Raw genomic sequence first — 16,823 nt, 5'->3', positions numbered from 1 at the left:
AATATTAATGAACGTACAGCTATCTTTTGTCTTGAAAATTTACGTTAGAAAGTGTTTTTCTGTTGAAGATCATCAATCGCATTTTTCTGAAAATATTTACATTATCGCTACCAATCAAAATTTAGTCATTAGTTTCTGCATTTTACTCCGCGGAATACGGACCCGAGTATTATGGGATGGTAATGGTGGGCGCGTGATTTTGAACAAACACAGAATGCCTGCCCAGAGAACAGGTCTGTAGTATTCAATCGACACATAAAACCATAAAATGTCACAGATATGGTCATAGAGCAACATCTCATGTAGTTCATTGCTTGTTGTATTATGTGATTTATCCAATATTTGCTTGCATATTGACAAAATAATGGGACGACCCTTCGGTGGATTCGCCGCTTCGCTTCGGAAAGTTACGATTATTTTTATTTACGTGCATAAATAGGGTGCACGTGGCATGGCTAAACTATTGTTATCGCTGTGAACATTGATAAACTGGTGTGGTTATGCCACAACTATATTTAAATGATCAGATTAATGTTTTTCGATTTCCATAACATGTTTCGCAGTTTAAATTTCCCTGCATTCCTGTCGGCATAATGGCGCGCCATTTGATTGCTATTTACTTATTGTGATAAATTGCAAGTAGGCATCTGCGCAAAAACTTTGCAAAGTATGCATACTGACCAATGCAATTTAAGAAAATAATAGTATTGCATTGACCGTTTCCTTTGCACTGTCTTATCAGTAGCGAGATTGGCCACATTTGTTCCCGGAAGTGACGATAAATATGCACAGCGGGTGAAGCTGTAATACACAAGTTTACAGGAGTGCAAGTTTAGATTCATTTGAAAAATTAAGAAAATATTTTAGTTACGTGAATTATTTAGAAAATGACCAAGAAAAGAAATGAATTCATATCGTGTATATTAAAAGTTCATGCATCAATCAATTTCTTAACTTTTGCATCATCAACTCTTTTTCCATAACACTATTGTGTAATTTGGGAACTTAAATAGTTTCATGATTATTCTATCTAATCATTACAGGTTATTGATTCATAGTTGCAGCAACATGTGTCCTTTAAATTTATTTGTTATATATATATATATATATATAGAAGAAACTAATAAGTAATTAAAAACAAACAAATCCCAACATATAATGTAGCCAAGTTTTGCATTGTTCCAAAAGTCTTACGACATTCTTTCAGTAGGTACAGGCAGACATTCTTTGAAAGTTGGACAATTTTTTTCTCTGTCTAAAAATTTAGCATTAAACTGAAAGAATTTGGTGACAAAATTTTGAGTCCCAGCAGACAACAAATTTGCTTTAGTCCCGTTATAGTAGAGAATATCAAAATAAATTGATCACATGTTCTACCTACCTGTCCCGAGATCAGCCTGGATTTTGTCTATGTAAGATTTTCTTGTCTCTCAACAGATTTTTTGGGGTAGTTTTACAGTTAAATACAGACCGTTTCCCCCTATCAAAAAAAAAGTGCCTTATTTTGCCCATATCACCAAAAAATGAGGAATATTTTCCCAATTTCAGTAAAAATTATGCTTTATTTTCCCAGTTCATGAAGGAACGGGCTGTTGTAGGATTCAGGTAGAAAAAAACGATTGCTGAACTATATAGCTACCTTGAAATATTCTTCATTGATTTATTTTTATTTTTGTTGCGCTTTCTCCTTAATGTTTGTTCTTAATTTTGTTATAGTTTGTAGTCGGTGGTCCTCTAGAGTTATCTTTTTCAACTTCTATCCAGAAAAAATTCTTTAAAGATTTTCTTAATTCTAAATAGTTCATGTACGTGATTCATGTCCACCAGAAAATAAGCATACTTGCAAGATAGCATTGCTGGCAGTAATATTACAGATGTATTCTTTGATAGCCTCAAGTTATTTAAATTGATTTCAATTTTTCAGGCATAGGAAATAACGAAGCTTTCACAGTTGTAACAGTAGCAAGTGATGGATTAAACACTTCCAGCGTGAACAGTTTAGAAGGCATTGCCTCATCATCAAAGTTTGTTGACATCCCAACGGCTGTGGATTACGAGCCCATCGAAAATCTGGAGACTCCCCTGGATACGTTTGTAATCTCTTCCACACCTGAAATAGGTGGAGTGGAAACGGTGCTAGTGGAAGGTCAGCCTCCTGGCTCAGTTGTGTTGCCACAGAATGATTCTGTGGCGAGTAATGTACAACAGCCGGAAATCATCTATGTGTCTCAGCCACCCGCTGCAAAACCTACACCAGAAGTTTTTGTTGTTTCACAACCTTCTGCAACGAAAGCCGTGACAACCATCAAGAGACCTTTATCAGGATCTGGAAACAGTCCTGTGGTGACTAAAGTGATAATTACCAAGAACCCTAATACTAGTCAACCTCAAGCCATGCCCATCCAACTGAATCAGGTCCTTGGTCAGACCATGTCTCTGTCATCCATGGGACAGGGAATCAACATCATACCCCAGGGCTCACAGACACCCACAAAGACAATAACTATATCTCCGCAGGGCATTGTGTCGGCTTCTTCCATGAAACTGACAACTATGTCCTCACCGGGTAAAGTAGGAATACCAGTGCGACAACTTCCAATGTCACCCACAAAGACTCCTACCAAAATAACAATGATTCCTGTGTCGGTGGGAAAGTCCCCACAGCGGATAGCACCAGCTGCAATATCTATGTTAGCAAAGAATCCATCAGAACCTGGGTCTTATACACCAGTGACTATTTCCAGTACAACTGGTAATACTGTGACAGTGTCGAGACCTACTGTGAATATGATAACGATGTCGCCATCAAAAGTTTTAAAACAAGGGACGGTGGTATGTGTTTACTCCATTGTTTATGGCAATTGTCATCTAAATGTGGCACTTTCATATTTTGTGAATATTATCAGGGATGTACAATTCCGTTAGTCTGATGCACCAAGCGATTTTATTTTATGTCTTAGCTAGTGAAAATTGAAATGAAAATATCTTATCTAAACATGTGCACAATATACACATGTATACAAACATAACATGATTTACATATTTACTTGTTGGTGGTAAGTAAAATCACATTTTTTTTTGTTGCTATCTAATTTTTCCACAGATTTATTGATTATATGTGTTTATATGACTTTTCAGATTAACTTTCATAGATTTGAATTTGAAAGTATAGAAAATATGATCTACTGTCAAATATATTTGGTTTATGTAAATTCACAGGTACTTTTATCATACCATGATGTGTTGGTTTTAGCTGCAATCCGGCCAGACATTACTTGGCTCCAACCCTCAGATAATTACACAGGGAGGGGTGAAACAGATGGCCATTCCTATGTCCAGTGTCCACTCGGTCCAGGGCAGCAAGTTCCAGTATCTTCGGTTGGTCGCTCCTTCCTCCCAAGGTTTGCATTGTCGTGAAACTTGTGAAAAATAACCGAGAATGCATAGAAAATGTACGACCTGGCTCGGATTTGGAAGTTCAGATGATTGTTGATAATGACACATTGCTTTTCCTGTTCATGGAAAAGGTTCTATGTAAACCAAGGTTAGGATGCGTTCATGGATATTTATTTGAATGTTATTGAAAGAGCTTTCTGGCAATTATGTATAGCGACATTGGTCGCATAGAAGTACAGGTTGTGTACGGAATGGAATCCATTAAACATGATGAATTAGTACAAACGTATGTTGTTTTAGGTGGGAAGACGGCGGGAGGGCAGTTGACATCAGTGGTACATGGAATACCAGTGTCCAACTCTGGGACAGTTTCCTTGGGTCAGCATGGAGGACAACAAATGAAAATCACACTTCCACTGCAGGGTTCACAACTTGTAAGTTGAAATAAGTGGCAGCTTAAAATGCAATAAGTGCAATTCCATTATATGACTTCTTTTATACAGAATGATAAGGTCTAGAGTCATTGCTGTGATAGATAACTTTTACTTGCATGCGAAAACAAAATAACTTTTTCAAGGTCAGTGGTAAAATGTCCCTGGTAGAGGATGGGATAAGTAAATGGCTATTCTATTTGTTTAAATAAATGCTCTTCTACTTTTGACACACTTTCAAGGTCATATGGATCAATTTGTTATTAAAACGAAATGATTTCCCTATCAGAAGCATGAAGTAAATTGCTATTTGTGTGGTATAGCTTGCTTAGATTAAGGGTTATCAAGTTTGTTCAACTGAATGATCCTGAACCACTTTCAAGGCCACAGGTGTCGAAGTAGATCTGTATTGTAATGGGGGAAAAAATGTTTGCCGTTTATTTATCAGAAAACAGTGGTATCCCAGGCTGGTTCTGCTGGCGTACATCGAATCCTGTTGCCAGCTCAGCCGAACCAAGTACGTTTGAGTACTGGCGGTACAACAACATCAGCCACAACACTCCAGCAGATCCGACCGGCCAGCTCTGCATCCCTAGGACAGCTGCCCCCTGGTGCCACCATACTGTCGGCGGGTAACAGTGCTCAAGGACTACAAGGATTTGCTCTGGTACCAGCTTCGTATCTCTCACAGGTCGGTCTGCAGGTCAAGGAATTAAAAAGAACTTAAATTTGTTTTGTTATAGCCCCCGCAACAACAGTGATCAAATTGATGGTTCAGGTAGCCCACCCCAAAAAAATCAAAAAGCAATGGGATCAAAAATTTAAACCAAAATACAGAGAATGACATTTCAATTGTTATGTCTGTTATATTATCCTTGAAGTAAATGTATACATCAAAAAAGTTTAATTGGGGGGGAAAAATTGTGAAACAGTTTGATGAAATATTTTTCTTTTCTATATGAATGATGAAGTCAAGGCAGACAAAAATTACAGCATTAAGTTTTCTGAATATATCCTCAAATATATACACATTTAATATTGTTGTCCAGACATTTATTGTCCTTATTTACTGCAGTATAGGCTTTTGAATGCTCCATTGAAAATGTGTCTGGTGATTGGTTTCAGATGCAGCAAGCTCCCGCTAAGCCTGTAGCTCCAGTGCTGCCTCCAGAACCCCAGGTTCAGCAGAGTCGACAGGACTACATAGCCATCGCCAGTAATGACCCCTCTATTAGTGCTAACGCCATGGCAAGAAACTCTGTCAATGGCCTAAGGTAATCAGCAGTTTGATTGCAACTCTCGCCATTTCTCTAGTGCCGAACAATTTACTTTGAAACTTTATGGTGTCATATTTACTTCGTCAGCAGTTATGACAGCTTAGTTCAAGGACTTTTCAGAAATAGACCTTGTTTCAAAATTGGAATATATATTGGCAAAAATACTATTTGATTATCTGATTTCTTATGTCAAATCTTGATGAGAACCAAAGTTAAATAGTTAAATAAATGTATTCATAAATAATTACTGGTTGGACTTTGTGCTCATTTCTTTGATACTAGAAGTCCCATAGTAGCTCATGTACATTTACATTTTGAAGAGTTCCCCATTATATGATGTTTAGGTCACTGTGACTTATATATACTGTTTCAGTGACTTTAGTTAGACTTCACATTTAGCTCCATTTCTCTGATACTAGAGTGAAATGGAGGTCACTGTGACCTATATTTTCTGTTTTTGTGACTTTAGTTTGACTTCGCATTTAGCTTCATTTCCCTGATACTAGAGTGACATGTAGGTTACTGTGACCTATATTTTCTGTTTCAGTGACTTTAGTTTGACTTCACATTTAGCTCCATTTCTCTGATACTAGAGTGACCTATATTTTCTGTTTCAGTGACTTTAGTTTGACTTCACATTTAGCTCCATTTCTCTGATACATGTACTAGAGTTCCCCCAGTCATCAATCTTTATACACAGATACATCTTAGTAGTACTTCACCATTATTTGACATGAAGGTCACTGTGACCTATATTTTCCTCTTCACTCACGTTACACTATGCTTTTGGCTCCATTTATGTAGTGACACTTGTTATTGTAATAGCTCTATATATATGATATTGCTGGTGTTATAGTCGTCAAATTTTACACGGACCTCACTGCATCATCATATAATATTCAGATCTACTTCACTAACTGTCTATCATACAAATAATTTACAAGCCCCCTATATCCGATTTCGTGTGTTAAGACTTTGTTAAAACTGAAGTGAGATATTTTGTAACTTGTGCTCTGAAATTAAGTGTTATCAGTGTTTGTCCCTAGCCGATCACTTCTGTTTTATTGTGGAACATTTGAGACATGCTAATGTTAGGTTTGAAATATTAACTTATTTATGATCATCTTGACACAGTCCTGTGATAGAGCCGACCGGTGCCAGACCAAGAAAGCCATGTAACTGTACAAAATCCCAGTGTTTAAAGCTGTAAGTATTGATTAATACTCACATTTATTAGTACATGTATTGATAATCAGCCGATTCTGTTTTGTGAAAAATGTTGAGCTAAAAATTAGGTTTTCTTGAATACTTTTTCACTGAGTCTTATAGATTGTTTAGTGTAAATAAACTAATTGTATATTCTCATTAATACAATTGGTTTGACAAATGGAATTGAATTGTGGGTCACAACAGGCTATTAGCCAGCCACCCGTCCACCTATCTCTTTGATAGGCGGTTTTCTGAAAGGGACCTATTTTGACAGGCACCTTTCCACTACATAACCTTATCATTGTATATCAATTTTGACAGGCACTTTAGTAAAATTAGTTACAATATGAACGTTTTGGACAGGGACATTTGAAATCCTGGCTAAAAGCCTGGGTCACAGGAAGCATGACCCATTATACAAATGTTCTATGATTATTTTAGACCTTACTACTCAAGTGTTGTCAATTATAAGTGCCCCCACCCCCGACTTATATTCACAACTGGAATCACACTTAATAAACCATTGTATCTCTGTTTACAGGTACTGTGACTGTTTTGCAAATGGCGAGTTTTGTCATAATTGTAACTGTAACAACTGTGCTAATAACCTGGAACACGAAGAGGAACGATCTAAAGCTATTAAATCATGCCTGGACAGAAATCCAATGGCATTTCACCCAAAGATTGGTAAGAAAGGACAATTTGCAGAGCAGTGTGGCCTGTTAATTTGTCTTGATAGTTTGGGCTAGAAGACTTCAGTAATGGAGTTGTTATGATGGTAGTAATGTTGTGATCTTGTGTGTTGGGTACAATTGTATTTCGAGCATTAAAAACTGTGACTTTTAATAAGAATTACCAAAAGCTAGATAATTTTAACCCAAGTGGTTCAAGCCTAAATCTGGATAATTTTAAATAATCAGAATTAACTTTTATCTTAATATACTGCTATACTTGTTTTAAGTGGCATACACATCTGGCTGTAGTTATGATTTAGACATGTTGTAGACATTGTGATGTATGTGTTTGTGTCCGTTATAAAACAGGTAAGGGCCGAGAGGGTAATGGAGACCGGCGACATAACAAGGGCTGTAACTGTAAACGCTCCGGATGCCTTAAAAACTACTGTGAATGTTATGAGGTAAGCTTCCATTCCTACGAAATGTTTTGATCTTGTGTATCTAAGGCCAAAACAAATTAATGACTTGGTTCTCAGGCCTGCGCGCATTTCATTTTAGGGCATTGCATTGCCGATTTTTATTGTGAAAGTAATAAAAAAAGAAAAATTGTGAATGCACCAGCCGTCTTAAAAAAAAATCTGGAAAATTGGTCCACATGTCGTTTTACTTGTTAGTCACCCAAGTCCCGAAAACGTTTGAATAAAGATAAGGAAATAGATATACAGGCAAGCGTTAAAACGATTATGACTTATTAACCTCATGTACAAATGGCGCTCATTTCGGTACAAATAAGGAATTGGGGGGGATCAGTGATTCTTCCCTGGAACATTGTGGGGGGATTTTCGGAGGCTTGCTCCATGACGGATCTCTACACATCTATAAAAACTGGTAACATCGATCTGGGAACATGGTCATTCCCAGATAAACTCCGTCCTGCTAAAGTATCTGTGTGTTGGGCGACAAAAAACGGACACATTTGACAAGGAAATGCCCAAAATGAACGCTTTACACACTACACAATAAAAAAAAATCGCCCTCGTCTCATTTTTGCCATGTAAAATGGGGGAAAAAAACCCCTCCCTGCCTCATCTCTTTTGAAAAAAAATGGCCTGAGTACCAAGTAATTATTTTTTTTTGGCCTAAGGAGTTGTCGGTCAGTTATTCCTTGGATCTCGGAGTTGTCGGTCAGTTATTCCTTGGATCTCTTAAAAGCTTATTTAGGTATTAACACTATATAGGTTCATTGGGTTTTCTTGTTGTTGGTACATTAAGACTGTAACTTCTAAACCTAGTTTAACTTAACCTTCTACATTTGCACTCTCTTTGCTTGACAAAGAAACAGATGTTTTCGAAATCCTGCAAAGTAAGTTTTCTATTACTGTCTGCTTTCAAAACAAACTTAGCATTTATAACTTCTAAATCTTCAATACACCTGTGTCACCTCTATAGGTAGGTGTGCAATGCAGTTGATGTTAGTACTGATATTAAAATTGTTATATTATAATGACAAAAAAATAAATAAAACTGAATGTTGTATTCTCTTTCAGGCGAAAATTATGTGTTCAAATCATTGTAAATGTGTTGGGTGTAAGAACTTTGAGGAAAGTCCAGAACGGAAAACCTTGATGCATTTGGCTGATGCAGCAGAGGTACGGGTCCAGCAACAGACAGCAGCCAAAAGCAAGTTATCATCACAAATATCTGGGATACCTTCACGGCCCCCAGTCTCCTCCGCCACCGGGGAAAGGTAGGATCATGACACTAGTATTGAGAAAAATTAGGTATTTGATAAAAAATGCTGGTCATATTTGTCCCTGGAATGTAGAGCATTTTTAGGTCACCTGAGCTTTGCTCAAGTGACCTATTCTAATTGCTTTCTGTCTGGCGTCGTGCCTAAATTTTTTACATTTTCAACTTCTTCTCAAGAACCAGTGGATGGATTTTTTTTAAACTTGGGCAGAATCATCCTTGGTAGATGAGGCTATAAATTCCTACCCCAACCCCTGGGGCCAGGGCGGGGCCCCAAAGTAAAAATTAACCAATATTTCAAAAATCTTCTTCTCCAGACTCAGAGGCACTACAGTCATTTTCTCTGCATGGAAAGAAAGATCATCAGCGGCTTTACCTAAATTGTAAATTTCAGGACCCCCATGCTATCCATTCTCCCTTGGGGACGGGGTAAAGTTTACTATAGTTTATTTAGGGAAATAACACTTTTGGGTATATTTTATCCATTTTCAGCAGAAAATTACTCAAACTTAGTCAGAATCATCTTTGGTGAATGAGAGTACTACTTTGTAAAATTGGGATTCCTGCCCCATCCCCAGGGGCTAGAACGGGGCCCCAAAGGGAACATTTACCAATATTTTCAAATTCTTATCCATTGATGACATGACACTTAGTTTACATGCTGATTTCCACATCACATCTAAACAATAAAATAAAGCTACCAGTTTCTATAATATAACTCAGGTGACCGCTAAGGCCCTTGGGCCTCTTGTTGTTATTCACTGTTGGAACTAAACTGTTTGGTCAGTTTAGGCGAAAATGTTTATTGTACAGAGTCCAGTTTAAAGAGAATTCACAGTATATCAGAGAGCGGTTTTGATATTCCTCGCAAAGGCTTAGCATGAGGCTACTAGTGTTTCGTTTTGGGTTGGTATGCATATTTACTGTATTTTTGTGTGGGTTGAGCATACTATTTACGAAACTTTTGAGCATGTAGTACATATTGCTCTTAGATCTAGGCATAACTTAATGGCATAATGTTTCTACATTTCTTAAAAATGATTGTGACATTATTAGGGGGTGCCCTATAGTAATCACTCTGTCTGTCTGTCTGTCTGTCTGTCCATCCACAAATTTTGTTCCTGGCTGATAACTTAGGTATTTATTGACCGATGTACATGAAACTTGGTCAAGATGTTCAGTTCACAAAAATAAACATTTTTTTTCAAAGGTTAAGGTCATTAGGTTCAAAGGTCAAGGTCAATTTTTACATCTTTTCACTGATGAACATTTTGTTATGACATTATGAAGCAAAGTTGATCAGAATTAAACAAGGAGTCAACTGACCAAAGGTCAAGGTCATCAGGTCAGGGGTCAAGGTCAAATTTTGTAGCTTTTCACTGGTGAACATTTCGCTATGACATTATGAAGCAAAATTGTTCGGAATTAAACAAAGAGAGACACTTAGGTAAAAACTCTAGGTCAAAGGTCAAGGTCATTAGATTCAAAGGTCAAGGTCAAATTTTACATCTTTTCACTGATGAACATTTTGTTATGACATGATGAAGCAAAGTTGATCAGAATTAAACAAGGAGTCATCTGACCAAAGGTCAAGGTCATTGGGTCAAAGGTCAAGGTTAAATTTTGTATATTTTCACTGGTGAGCATTTTGTTATGTTATTATGAAGCAATGTTGTTCAGAACTTAACACAAATTCAACTGACCTTAGTTCCAGGTTATGGGGTTCAAAGGGTAAAGGTCAAGTTTTGTAATTTTTACTGATTAACATTTTGTTATGATATTAAGAAGCAAAGTTGGTTGGAATTAAAGAATAAGTCAACTGACCAAAGATCAGGGTCACTGGGTTAATGGTCAAGGTCATTTGGCTCCAAAGGTCAAAGATAAAGTGGATCTCTGACTTTGACCCTGGCTCTTGATGGAGGAGGTATATAAGGTGAAATAAAAGCTAACAAATGAGTATTGCACCGGTATTAACATTTCTGTTAGCCCAGCAAATATGGAAGTGGAAGGAAACAAGACTCATATCATATTACATGTAAAATGTATATTTTGCTTCCTTGCCATTCTTTTTGAAGTCCAAATGTCAAACGTCAAGCTCAGCTATATGGGCAGATTGCTTCTTGATGATTATGAGGGATATATTGCCACAAGACGGGGTCCTTACTGACCTGTCAGTGTTCTAGTTTAGTTTTGAAGGTGTTTTCAAATATGTGTTCAAAATTCGAAAAATTACTTGAGCTCCTGTGGTATCCATTTTGATGCAGCGTGAAGTAATAGGACTTTTCCAGAATGGTTGGGAATTGGAGGCCCACGTCCCAACCCATTTCAATTGAGGTGGATACTTCTAACGCTGAAAAATATCAGATTAGCCCCAACCACTCGTAGTTCCTCTCGTGTATTTAATTCTGGATATGTCTTCATAGAATTTAAAGTGGACACGAAGATGTGAAATTATGATTGTTTTTATCCAGGTTACCGTACACCTTCATCACGGCAGAGGTGGCTGAGGCGACGTGTGCTTGTCTGCTGGCACAGGCGGAGGAAGCGGAACGGCTCAAGATGCCCCCGGTTGTTCAAGAACGAATGGTGATTGAGGAATTTGGGCGATGTCTTCTACAAATTATCGACTCGGCAAACAAGACAAAAGGTATTAGCACTGTCCACTTGTCTTCCTTGTTTGTATTCATTTATTCGTTCATTCACTTATTCATTCATTCATTTATTCATTCATTTATTCATTCATTCATTCATTCATTCATTCATTTGTTTATTCAATATCACTGGACTTGGTAAAGCTTTGGGATGAGATCTTCACCTCCTGCCTATTAATTACAGTGCAGTCAATCAATTTCATTCACTCGATCCTCTGAAACTCTGAACTTCCTTGTCTTTGCTGACAGTTGACTTTGGTTAGATACTGTCATCATTTTGAACCAGTTTTGACTCTCAATCATCTTTAAAACATGAAAGGATGGACATGGTCCAATAGAGCAATATTCAAGTTTGTTATTGACTTTTCTATGTTTTCACTCTTCTGACTATTCTTGTTGCTGCTGCAATATAGTTTTGCAGTATATCTGTATGTGCAAGCGTAATTTGCGTAATTTTGCTCTGATTAAGTATTCATGGATTTTAGTTGGGAAAAAAGCCTCTTTCCTGAAAATAAAATATATCTATACTTTACAATATGCTTTCTGCAGAATCAAGATAATTTTTGTTTGTGCTCATAAGTTTTGTATAAAATTAAGTGCTATTTATAGATGTATAAAACGACTATGTGGTGATTTTTTTTTGCAGAATTAGTCAATTCAGTTAACATTGAGTCAAACTGGGATATAAGATAGGTTGAGGTAAAGTTTTCTTTGAGAAAGAGTTTTATTTGTTGCATCCAAAGCAAAAACTGATTAACGTTCTTCCATTAACACCTGATATCCATAGTGTAAGACAATACGTTAAGGAGAAATAGAGGTCCTCAAACCAGTGCTCATTGGTTGTCATGTTTATCTAACTACTAAGTCAGTCAGTCAAATTCGAAACCTTATAAAGACATCAACTTTACTGAGGTTTTTTAACGATTTGAAATTTAACGAATGATTTCCAATCTATTTGATATTTATAGCATCAATAGTTTCAGGTTTGCATGTGAGAGGTTAAGAAAAAAAAAATCAGTGTTTACCATGAAAATATACTTCAGGATAGTAGAGGTTTTCAATTCTTGCCAGCCGACAATTGTCTTAATACTATATAGTTGGTATTATTCCAAGTGGATTTAATTTTGCTTTACTCACAGTAAACAAACTTTTGACTAGGTGGTGTTCAGAAAAACTAAATCCTTGTGAGTGAAAGAGTTCCGATCAAGACAACTGCAAAATTGAACAACTATACAGTAATTGTATACCTCTGTTATTGTGCTTCGAAAAATAAATGTGAATGTGAATGACAGTGAATGTCCAACACTGAAAGTCACTACAGCTACACTACTGTATTTCTCGGTTGATAATGGAAGAACTTGATCAGTTGTAGTGAATAGTCGTGACCGTTGACTACTAAGTACATATTTGTCTCTTGTGTACATCTTTACTTAGACTCCGACTCAAATTCCTGAGACAAAGACAGGCAGGCGTAGCCGGAGAAGCCCCTCCCACTAACCAGAGCATGCAGTCCCTCCCTGTGCATCATGACCCCCTACTGTGTACCATCATCTCATCTGTGCATGCTGTAGGCTGGTCCCTGACCAGTGTCCAGCTCCCGGTCAAACATCCTGCATGTCGCTCCAACACGTCTCCCCAAGTGCTGACCATACAGTTGCTTGCTCATCCCGTCATCAATCTCATTAGTGCACCGTCATTTGTCTTCTGTATCATCAATGTCACCTCATCGTCCTGTACATGTCTTCAAAACTTTTAACTGCAAGAATTGCTCTTTATGTCCATTTTTTTCCACAAAAGTTACTTGAAATGTAAAATGGGCAGCAAACAAGATATGATGAAGGAAATTTTAAGATATGTTTGGTAGATTTTGGCAATTTTTTCTAGATTTCAAAAATAATGGATATAAATATAAAAATGATCATTGAAACTATCCAGAAAAAAATATGTGCTTGTTACTGCTTATATTTTGAGTGTACCATTTTCCAATATATTTTTTTAAGATGGACAGGTAATGAAATATTTTTTATTGAAGAACAGTGCTATAATCATCAGGTTGTTGATGTTTTTTCCGCTGTGTACATTGTTCTATGTAGATATACCTCAGGAGAGTGACGGAGAACCGTGATTTGTGATGCACATGGAGATAAAACAACAGACGTATTGTGGAAAGAAAACCGGCCAAGTTGGTAGATGATGAGTGCAGATTCCCTCGGTGTCGAGTGGGAACTTGTGTCGAGGCTCTGGACTTCACCGTTTAACTGTGTTCACTACCTAGATTCTATGCATCATGTGAGAATGGACGTGTCAGCGATGACTCTGGAGAACGGGGCCAGACATGCCATTTTAGGAACCCTCATTTAAGTAATTGTGTACATAAGGGCGAGTCGCACAAGTATGGGACTCGCCTTGTATATTTACCAGTGAACAGATGTATATTATGAGATTGGTGCAAAACATTGTACAGAAAGTTTTATTTAATATATTATGAATGACGGAATCTGACACCAAACCTGCCTATTATCGAAGTGGCAACAAGCGTTGTCACTGTGCTTAATTTCAGTGGCGTTCCGTTCCTGTCAGCCACTGTCAATGCAATGTCAACACTAACCCGTACGCCTTGGTTGATTGCTTCGTCCGCCCCTCCGTTACACCGTATTTACACCCGAATAGCCATCACTACATCTCAATAGGTTTCCTTAGATCTGAGAGTTTTCTACAAATGTTGTGTGGGGATGAAAGAAAACCTATGAAAGTTAAACCGTCTGAATGTTGACTTGAGCGTATGATAATGAACTAGCTGGCAATTACAAGAACCTGCGTCCATCCAAGAGGTTTATTAATTTTACATAATCATTCAGTGGGTTTGATCTTTAGGTAGAATAGTGTAGATCGGCACTAGTGCCTGGTTGCATTTATATAACTGGGTTGATTAACTCCAAAACATTACAAATAATGCAGTGATCAAGCATTTTACCAAAATTATCCTTAAAATTTTCGTAAATCCATCAACTTCACTTATTAAACATTACATGGGAAATTTTATATAAACACATTTCAAAAACGAACAGCTTTTCTTGGTTCTCCTTTTAGTATTTGTATTTTTTTGGGGAAAAAGTAATTTTGGTGTTTAAATACAGAAGCGATGCAAAAATTGAAATGAAAATCATGAAACTGAGGTTTTAAAAGTATTTCCTTGACAAGTTTTACCCTAACATCTCTAAATATTCCATTTATACATTAAATTGTTGAACTTCCTACTCTACCACTAGCGAAGTGATTAGTCAGTTAATCTCCATTATTTATATCCATTTGATTGGTTTAACTTTATAAACCAACAACAATAAACTTCATTAGATATTCAAAAGTTATCATTTTGTTTTACGTCATTTTTTTTTTGTTTTTTGTTTTTTTTGCCATTATTGTAATTCTGGTAACGAGAAATGTACATTTTATAACTGTTGCAGTCTATGTGTGTATGATTTCCAGGTCATATTCACAGTCATTTTCCAACAACATTCTGTCTATGTATTCCTCCTAAGTTACTTTAAACATACTGAAATCAGTGCTGTCCGTATCGTACATTTTTATCGGCTTGTTCACAAATGAGGAACCGACACTTTTCTGGTATATGTTCACTAGATGGTTGTGATGATGTATGTAATTTAGTTCTTTGAAGCGAGATGGAGCAAGGCAATCGCTTGAAAAAGTGTTTCTTTAACGAGTATGTTTACAGTATCTTGTGGCAGACACTATTTGTACTGAATTAATTTAGTCCCATTGTCATCAAGAAATGTTAATTCACAGTTCTCATCATCATAAGTGATTTCATGAGAAAATTGCATATTGATTTGGCTTCTTCGTTGACTTCAAACATCAATGAAGACTCTGTTTGCTGTTTTAAGTTCTTACCGTGTTCTCCGTCTTTTCCTTACCTCTTTCTATCTTTCTTATACTTTAAAAGTCATAACCATTTGACACATTTTTTTTTGCTTTGAAAGTACTAAGTGAGCATTTTCTCATTGTTTGTACCTTATGATGGTAATTTTTTTCCGAAGAAGTCATTTATCAGTGACTGACTTGAAAGAAATTTTGGGTGTATAGAATGGTATGTAGAGTCGGTAGCCAAGGTTCTTTAATCTAACATTTCCAGGGGTGTTTTGTACCGTTGCTATGGATACCAAGATGCAACAATACTGTAATAGATATCATAATTAATACGCTGTGGTAACAGCTGTTTTCTAAAAAGTAGAGACTAATTGATTCAATAAATAACAGTGATAGTGTAAGTTGATCATATTTATCAATCACATACCAGTCATCCTATTTCATAATGGAAACCAGGGACATCCAATTCAATATTTATAGTGCATTGTTATTAAGACCACCAGGTAGGCTTGTAGAATATAAACTCACGATAGGATTTTTTTTTCGAGAACCTACCATGAAATCGGGTATAATAATGAGGGTTTTAAGAGCATAGATGTCAAGTAGAAGTTCATAATGATATTAATCTGTGTATATTAAACGCCAAAAATACATGTGATCTCTTAAAAAATAGGGTGACCCAGGCCTCGATACTGTGTAATCTTATAAGTGCTGTAGCCCAATAAATGAAAGTGTCCTTCTATATGATAGGGATAAAAAAAACCAGTAAAACTTCCTTCCAGAATGGATTTCCACACACAGTTGAAGTGAATTTTCATATTAAAACTATTTCATGCATGTTATACTATCCTTTATTTTTTCAATCGGTGTCAATGGTGGTTGCAACCTAGTTTTTCCGACGGCGGCGTCAACAATGTTAAGGTTTTGCGTTTAGCTCTGTTTCTGACAAAGCTGCACCAACAAAACCTCCATCATAGATGAAGCATGGGTAGTGGAGCCTACTGCACTAAAAACATTTCATTGATTTCTGCATTTTTTTGGTAAAAACTCAAATTTCTGGACTTCGAAAAAACTCAACGTTAAGGTTTTGTGTTTAGCTCTTACATATTAGGCTGTTTCTGACAAAGTATAAATGCTAGAGCAACCAAACTTGGGTCATAGGTGTATCATGGGATGTATAGCTGAATGCATTACACTCTTTACTAGCATTTCAACGATTTTTGTATTTTTTGGGTAAAAACCTCAAATTTCTGGACTTAGAAAAAAAATCAACGTTAAGGTTTTGCGTTTAGCTCTTACATATTAGGCTCTTTCTGACAAAATATAAGAGCTAGACCAACCAAACCTCTATCATACATGTATCATGGGTAGTAGAGCCTACTACTCTAAAAACATTTCATGGATCTCTGCACTTTTTCGGATAAAAACCTGAAATTTCTGAACTTTAAAACAAATCAATGTTATGATTTTGCGTTTAGGTCCGTTTCCTTATGACCTTCAATTTCAATTCTCTTTAAATATATCCTAAGTACTATGTCAAATGCTTAT

At 36.6% G+C, this 16,823-nt stretch overlaps 1 protein-coding gene across 3 annotated transcripts; it reads left to right on the top strand.

Moving 5' to 3' along the window:
• Window positions 1-7: 7 nt before the first annotated feature.
• Window positions 8-16,566, top strand: LOC110467026 (protein lin-54 homolog). Of its 3 annotated transcripts, XM_021523889.1 has the most exons (13): window positions 8-233; window positions 1,925-2,832; window positions 3,254-3,401; window positions 3,697-3,830; window positions 4,276-4,518; window positions 4,953-5,101; window positions 6,239-6,310; window positions 6,855-7,000; window positions 7,357-7,451; window positions 8,538-8,737; window positions 11,211-11,386; window positions 12,037-12,089; window positions 13,484-16,566. In XM_021523889.1, exons 1-12 carry the CDS (start codon window positions 8-10, stop codon window positions 12,081-12,083), a joined length of 2,544 nt encoding a protein of 847 aa, XP_021379564.1. In that variant the 3' UTR covers window positions 12,084-12,089; window positions 13,484-16,566. The 3 variants fall into 3 exon arrangements, with proteins under 3 accessions (XP_021379564.1, XP_021379566.1, XP_021379567.1); XM_021523891.1 differs by lacking the exon at window positions 12,037-12,089; XM_021523892.1 differs by lacking the exon at window positions 12,037-12,089 and having other exon boundaries at window positions 12,825-16,566.
• Window positions 16,567-16,823: the final 257 nt, after the last annotated feature.

This window comes from Mizuhopecten yessoensis, unplaced genomic scaffold (genome assembly GCF_002113885.1).
Source record: "Mizuhopecten yessoensis strain PY_sf001 unplaced genomic scaffold, ASM211388v2 scaffold11153, whole genome shotgun sequence".
NCBI classification, from domain to species: Eukaryota; Metazoa; Mollusca; class Bivalvia; order Pectinida; family Pectinidae; genus Mizuhopecten; species Mizuhopecten yessoensis.
The sequence above is the reverse complement of the archived record's forward strand: the minus strand, read 5'-3'. Positions and strand labels throughout refer to the sequence as shown.

Bases quoted from the DNA above. Each gene is read 5' to 3' on its own strand.
- LOC110467026 (XM_021523889.1), top strand. From the start codon at position 8: ATGAACGTACAGCTATCTTTTGTCTTGAAAATTTACGTTAGAAAGTGT. The intron at 234-1,924 runs GTCTGTAGTATT...TCAATTTTTCAG, and splicing joins AATGCCTGCCCAGAGAACAG to GCATAGGAAATAACGAAGCT. The intron at 5,102-6,238 runs GTAATCAGCAGT...ATCTTGACACAG, and splicing joins AACTCTGTCAATGGCCTAAG to TCCTGTGATAGAGCCGACCG.